Genomic DNA, 7,058 nt, shown 5'->3' on the forward strand with positions numbered 1-7,058 from the left:
TAAAGTGGTAAATTTTATGCTGTCTATATTTTGTCATAATCTTTAAAAATCTACAGTGGAGTTCTTTTAAAAATGGCATTGAATTTTTCATGAATATAATATACTTACTATAGAAATGTTGAAAATACAGAAGACTATAAAAACCAAAGGGGGAAAACCCTCACAATCCAAATCATGAGCACAATCTTCATTGCTGATTTTTGCTTTTCTTTATACATACTCTATACCCATATAACATCATCGGGATAAGATTGTTTTACGGAATATTTTTTCACTTGGCATCATTTCTTTGGAATTTTCCCTATATCACTAAAGTCTTCTAAAACATTTTTAAAGCAATTTGCAAAATACTACAGATAAACGAACAGAAAAATAGTTGACCTCCATGGCAGCTCCCTCCCACTTTCCTCCCCACTGTGGCCCCCTGAACAGTGAAAGAACTTGGGATGGCCACCCAGAACCTCCAGAGTCTGGCCTTAAATTGCCTTTCCTCTCTCAGCCTGCCTTCCTGACACGTCCTCTACCCACCTGAAGGTGCAGAACCTGTGGTGGGTCAGGCCTAGAAGGGGCTCACAATGGGATAATGGGATACTTTAGCATTTAATCTGTTCTCATTTTAGTAGTTGCTTACCTCTGTTCTACTTCATCCTCCATTGTAGGTGATAAGCAAACTATGAGATTGTGGGGGGGGGGGGGTATGGGCACAAAGATATTTGAGTATTAATCCTCTTCCATGAGTACAGAATTATTTTTCCTCCTGCCCACGCTCGAGCTCCCACATATTTAAGTGTGAAACATATCGTGGGCATCAGGAAGGGAGACAGAACATAAGAATGGGACATGTACACACAAGGGTAGTTTGGTATTCATATGCTTCTCTCTTCCATTTTTTTCCCCCTATATCCTTATCCCACCTTTACCTTGATTCTTTCCCTGTAGGAAATTTGGTAAGCAACAAGGGCGAGAGACTTTGGAGAGAAACAAGACTACGATGTTTGATATTGATCAACAATCAGACCAGAGCAGCTTTCCAGACGCCCCGCCCCATTTCCTGTAGAAAAATGAGTGCCTGGGAGGGCTTCTCTCAAAGAGGGGACGTACAGTTTTGAAATAGGTTAGAATTTATCCTCCTCTCAGTCTGAAGCCTCTCTCCAACCTTACCTCCTCAACCTGCCCTTTTTCGTGGGCCGGGGGACCTGGTGATGTGAGCCTGTAAATACGGCGCTTTGGTGGCATGAATGTGTAAATACGACACTTTGGTATCCATCCGCCTAGTCAGGCGGAGCTGGTTCACTGACGTCACCGGTTCACTGACGTCACCGCCCGAAACCCGCGAACACTACAGGGCGGGGGGATGTAGGCTTGCTGGGGGGGAGCTCCTAAAAGAGGGGAACTAATACCTAGACCCTTTGACATAAGCCTGCTTCTCTCCATCCAGCGCTGCTTTCTCTATATCCAGATTCCCGCCGCTGCACATTCCAATACCGGAAACAGCCGTGGTAGGCGGGACGGAAGTCAGTGACAGAGGGAGAAGTGGCGTTCTGCACAGCTTGGTATCAATCCGCTTTCATTTGGCCGGATCACCTTAAACTACACTAGCTCCTCCCGCAGTCGACTTTGGTATTGGAGACGAGACAAGGCAGAGCCTGTGGAGGGAAAGGTAGTTAATTTAGTCACTAGGAGCGGGTCTCTGAGGAACCCTGGGGATGAGAAGGAAAGGGAAATGCCCAAAAGTGACTATTGCTTGGCAATTACGGCCCTTAATCTGATAAAGCAGGTATCTCGTCCCAGGCGCGGGACCAATCCCCAAACACAGTCGCCGCCATTGTCTCGTGTCCTTGTGTCCATCTGACTGTCCTTCCCTCTTTCTGTAGGGCACGGCACCCCTTGAGGCAAGGAAATGAGAAAACTGCCCCTGATCCAAGCAGAGCAGGTCAGTGAGAAGGCGGGTATGGTTTGGGAATGTGGATATGAATATCAGAGATGAATGTGGAATACGTGACCTGGTCATGAGGCGTGGGCGGTGAGAGTGATAGAGGGACGGAGGTAATTTGAGCGCCACACGACGATAAAGTTAAAATGATATGTCTCTTGTTAGTGTGATTTTTCAGACCCCCACCCAACCTCCGACCGTGTTTGGGAAGGGAAAGGAATATAATAGCAGTTTCTAGTGGAGAAGTGGCGGATTATACAATAGGAGGAAGGGCTGCAGCTATTGGTAAGAAGACTTGCCTGGAGAGCCCAGGAAGGAAGAGAGGGTAAATGCAGGTTGAAGTGTTTGATAATCAAGGTCCTGAATTAGAAAAGGGTCTCATGTCCTGGTTACTAGTCTGACCAAGTCTCTCTCACCGTCATTTAATGTGGTCTCTGGATGCATATCAATGCATTTTATATGTGTACGTCTGTTTCTAAGTTTGCGGTACTCCATGCTTCTGTAATCTGTAGGGGGCAGAGGACCTCGAAGGGACGGGATAAGAAAAAAAAATTAGCCTAATTTTTGTTGAGTGGGCAGTGCTTTGAAGGTGGTAGATAGCTAAGACTAGAGCAGGTAGGGGTCTAGGGGAAACTCCAGATCTCCTATTTGCCAGCTTTCCGAACAGTCCTTTATACTCTCATTGTGTTGAAGCAACTGATAGGTTTTAGGGAGAGTATGAAAACATAAGAACTTAGATGAAATTTGAAAATAATACTTTTCATTGATTTCCCAGCGAACTTCCAAGGCTGAGCATTCCATCCCTATTGACACCACCGCTATCATGCAGGGATGTTTGGGTTGTCAGATTTGGGGAATGAAGCAGAGAAGATTGGAGATTTGGGAGAAGGGGAGGTGGAAAATTTTGGTGAAAAAGTATCCGTATCAAGAAGGCATTGGTGTCCTAGATGCTGCTCTCTACCAAGGACTCAGTCTCCATTGTGTCCTGTGTCTCCATTTGTTTATCTCTGCATTTGTAAATCTCTGTGTTCTCTAAGTGTGTAGAACTCTCAGTTGTGAAGGTTTATAAATGGTAACCCAACTTGAAGCTAGGAAATGATGAAGAGAAAAGTGCCCTGTCTGTTAAGATTGGTGTGATGGTAGAGGGACTAGAGAATTATATCCCTTCTGTTTTACCAGTTTACTAACCCCTGTTGGATCCACTGCTAATTTAGTTGGGAGTCTTCATAAGCATTGGGGTTACAGAAGGGTAACATCTGCTTTTCTAACTTCCCATCTGATTTTCCTATCTGTATGTTTCACCCTAGCCCAGTGGTCGGCAAACTGCAGCTCGGCAAACTGCGGCTTGCGAGCCACATGCAGCTCTTTGGCCCCTTGAGTGTGGCTCTTCCACAAAATACTGACTTCTGCGCATGGGCCATGGAATTTCAGTCTCACTGTACATGTGCGCCTGCATGTGGTATTTTGTGGTATTTTGTGGTATTTTGTGGTATTTTGTGGAAGAGCCACACTCAAGGGGTCAAAGAGCCGCATCTGGCTCGTGAGCCACAGTTTGCCAACCACGGCCCTAGCCCAATTCTAAACAAGGAAAATGGTAGGGTAGTCACTGAAGAGGAAAATGATAGGTAGCAGGAAGGAGAGGAGTAGTCCTAAAGCAAGACAATGAGGAAAGGGACCAGAAGGAGGGAAACACTTAAAAAAGTACAAATATAGGGAAAATACAAGGTTTGGCTACCAAGAGATCAGTTTCCATAATCTGCTGTTTGATTATCTGTCCATAGATCTTTTGTAGGGCTTATCATCATTGGAATCAAGGAAAGGAGGAGAAATTACTCCAGATCAGTGCAGATTGGTATGGATGTGGATGGAGACATCCTCAGTAGTCATGTAGGATGAGGTAGTGGAGATCTGCTTGGGTCCAACAGGGGTAAAGAGCCAATCTAGGGATTTCTCTGTCTCATTTCCATCCAGCTTTCCCACTCTCCATACTCCTGTTTTGTGTCTGGAAAGAAGATTAGTAGCACCTGTAGTTGAAGAGTGTGAATTTAAGGGGGAGATTGCTAATTATCTATCTCTCCCTTTAACACTGAGTTTCCATACTCTCCTGTCAAAATGAGAAAAACATTGGAAGATACTCAAAGCCCCATTTCCTTCCTCCACTCCTAGGTCCAACTTCAGTGGCAGATCTGGTGGCCTTGGAGGGGCTGAAGACCACCACCCTCCACAGGGTTGCGCTCAGGCACACAGCCATTCTTCTGAGTGAGCTTTCTCTGCACATTGTTTATATCACTGGCAGAGCCTGTAGTTGAAAAGGGGGCTGAGTGACTACTGGACTTTTTATGAAAACACCAACCTGGGATGGACCTTTGGTTAAGGCTGTGACAGGGGTGGGGGTATATAAATTGGCCTTGACTTTAGTTTGGATCATGACTGGCTCTGAGGCCAAGGCAAGGACAGAGGAGAGGCCTGGGCTGGCTGGAAAACTATGATCAGTGGTCCTGCCAACACTATAGCCAAGGCTAAAATCCAGGCCAAGGCAGTGGCTGAGGCAGAACGGAAAAGAGGACCAGTATCCCAGGCCAAGGCTGGGGATGGAGCAGTGGCCAGGACAGAGAAAGTGACCTATGGCCATGGCTATGGCAAAGGAAGTGAGCAAGATGGAAGCAAAGATTCAGACTAGAGTCATGGCTGAAACTAAGGCAAAATCCCTGGCAGAACCTGGTATAGTGCCCCAAAACAATTCAAAAGCCATGCCTACATCCAGGTTCAGTGCTGTGCACAAGTATGAAGTCAAGGCTGATGCTGGAAGTGAAGCCAATATCAGGTCCTTTTCCAAGGTGGATAATAAGGCCGATATTGGATCCAGGACCCTGAGAAGGAAAGAGGCCAGCACCACGTTCAGGGCTGGGGACAGAGCTGGTATAATCGAGTCCAATGATGAGGATGAAGAAAATGTCTGCTCCTGGTTCTGGACTGGAGAAGAACCTAGTTTAGGATCCTGGTTCTGGCCTGAAGAAGAGAACCCTTATCAAGTTTATAAACCTCCACCACCTAAGATCGAGGAAAAGCCCAAATCCACACCCAAACCTGAACTTACTATAAAGCAAAAAGCAGCAGCATGGTCAAGGGCCAGGTATAGTGTCCTAGTCCCAATAGATGGAGGGGAACCATCCTTGCCTCCAGAAGGGAATTGGACTCTGGTTGCGACCTTGATTGAAACTCCTCTGGGTATTCGGCCTCTGACCAAGATCCCACTCTTTGATGATGGGCCTTACTTCCAGACCTTAGCTGAGGTCAAAGAACAGATTAGGTATAGGGAAAAGTATGGGCCCCATCCAAAAAACTGCCGCTGCAAATCACGTGTCTTCAGTTTAGAGCCTAAAGAGTTTGATAAACTTGTTGCCCTACTTAAGTTAACTAGGGATCCTTTCATTCATGGAATAGCAAGGATGATAATGGGCATCAGTCCTGCTTATCCATTTACCCAAGATATAGTTCATGATGTAGGAATTACTGTTATGATTGAAAACCTGGTCAATAATCCCAATGTTAAAGAACACCCTAGAGCTTTAAATAAAGTGGATGACAACTCTGAATCTTCTGAAGAAGCAAAAACAGGAGAGTCATATGTAAATGAAGTTTGTAAGGACATAATCTCTTATCCTTTGAACTCCCCTGTGCAACTTGCTGAACTAAAATTATTGGAGCACTTGAGTGTGAAATTTGAGAATCACCATATGATTGCCAATTATATTCCAGATCTCCTCACCTTGTTAGACAACGGAAATGTCAAAACCAAGTTTTATGTTTTAAAAGTGTTTTCGCGCTTGTCTAAAAATCAAGCCAATACAAGAGAACTGATCAGTGCCAAAGTACTGTCATCATTGGTTGCACCCTTTAACAAGAATGAGTCAAAGGCCAATATTCTTAATATTATTGAAATTTTTGAGAATATAAATTTCCAATTCAAAAAGAAGGTGAAGTTATTTACCAAGGAAGAGTTCACTAAATCTGAACTTATTTCCATATTCCAGGAAGCAAAACAGTTTGGTCAGAAACTCCAAGACTTAGCAGAGCACAGTGATCCTGAGGTGAGAGATAAAGTTATACGATTAATACTCAAACTCTGAATAGCTAAATGTTCTCACAAAGCCTTGAATAGTTTTTGGTGTAATATGAAACCAATGCATATTATAAGTTCAGTATTTATGTTATCTGTGTTGTCTGAAGGAGGCAATTTTATGGATACCAAATGATGTTGAGAACTTAAATATTTGTTAATTTTTATTGTGCTATATAAATTGAGATATTTTCATTATTTGTATAACGTGACCTGATAATGAAACTGTTCATCCCAAGTAAGTTATACTTCTGTGCTTTATATTGACATAAGTGTATTCATTTGAGACTTCATTTACATAATAAAGTTGCATGCTGAAACTGGTGAAAAAATTGTCCTAGTTCTTAAGTTGAAGTATAGTCAGGGATAAAGCACAACCAGTACACTGTATGTGTCTGTAGAGGGATACCAACAAAACAAGTTCACATTGACAGACTTTAGTTGCATGTTCAAAGAGTAGAATCACTCTGTACACAAGAAGACATGACTGTGCTACTAGCTGACATCTGGACCAATCTGGGGAAAGGGGTGAAGACACAGACGTAGGAGAAAGGGAACACAGATGGTTTCATCCCAGTCTGAGTCCCAGAACTTGTGTTCAGCCTTTCACATAGGATATCTCATCAGGATACCTTTAACTTTTTAACCCCCAAAATGATTCCCAGTTCTCACACTCATTCAGCAAAGCCTTGGAAGTGTGGTTGTGATACGACAGCTCCACCCTCAACATCCAGGTAACCCATCTAGAGGTACCAGATTTACGGCTTCATCTGAGATCCCTCCCCCTGTAGTCCTGAGCCTCAGAGGAGGATCTTTCTGGGCACCAACTACAGAAACAGCTTCATGGATAGTTTCATTTGTCCTGCCTTGGTGACTAGTCTCATCCTTGTTTTTTTGTGTGTGTGGTTTTTTTTTTTGCTGGCCAATCCTTTGGACTTATTTGTGCCTATTCTTGGTGGCAACCCTGTTTTTTTGTTTTGTTTTGTTTTGTTTTTTGGTTAATCC

At 43.8% G+C, this 7,058-nt stretch overlaps 1 protein-coding gene across 1 annotated transcript; it reads left to right on the forward strand.

The window, feature by feature from the left end:
- Positions 1 to 1,386: 1,386 nt before the first annotated feature.
- Positions 1,387 to 6,385, forward strand: ARMCX5 (armadillo repeat containing, X-linked 5). Its single transcript, XM_005884878.2, is given in 4 exon segments — positions 1,387 to 1,660; positions 1,875 to 1,933; positions 4,100 to 4,558; positions 4,560 to 6,385. Coding segments are annotated over 2 exon segments (1,644 nt in total). The 5' UTR covers positions 1,387 to 1,660; positions 1,875 to 1,933; positions 4,100 to 4,418; the 3' UTR covers positions 6,064 to 6,385.
- The last annotated feature ends 673 nt before the right edge of the window (positions 6,386 to 7,058 follow it).

This window comes from Myotis brandtii, unplaced genomic scaffold (genome assembly GCF_000412655.1).
Source record: "Myotis brandtii unplaced genomic scaffold, ASM41265v1 scaffold87, whole genome shotgun sequence".
NCBI lineage: Eukaryota > Metazoa > Chordata > Mammalia > Chiroptera > Vespertilionidae > Myotis > Myotis brandtii.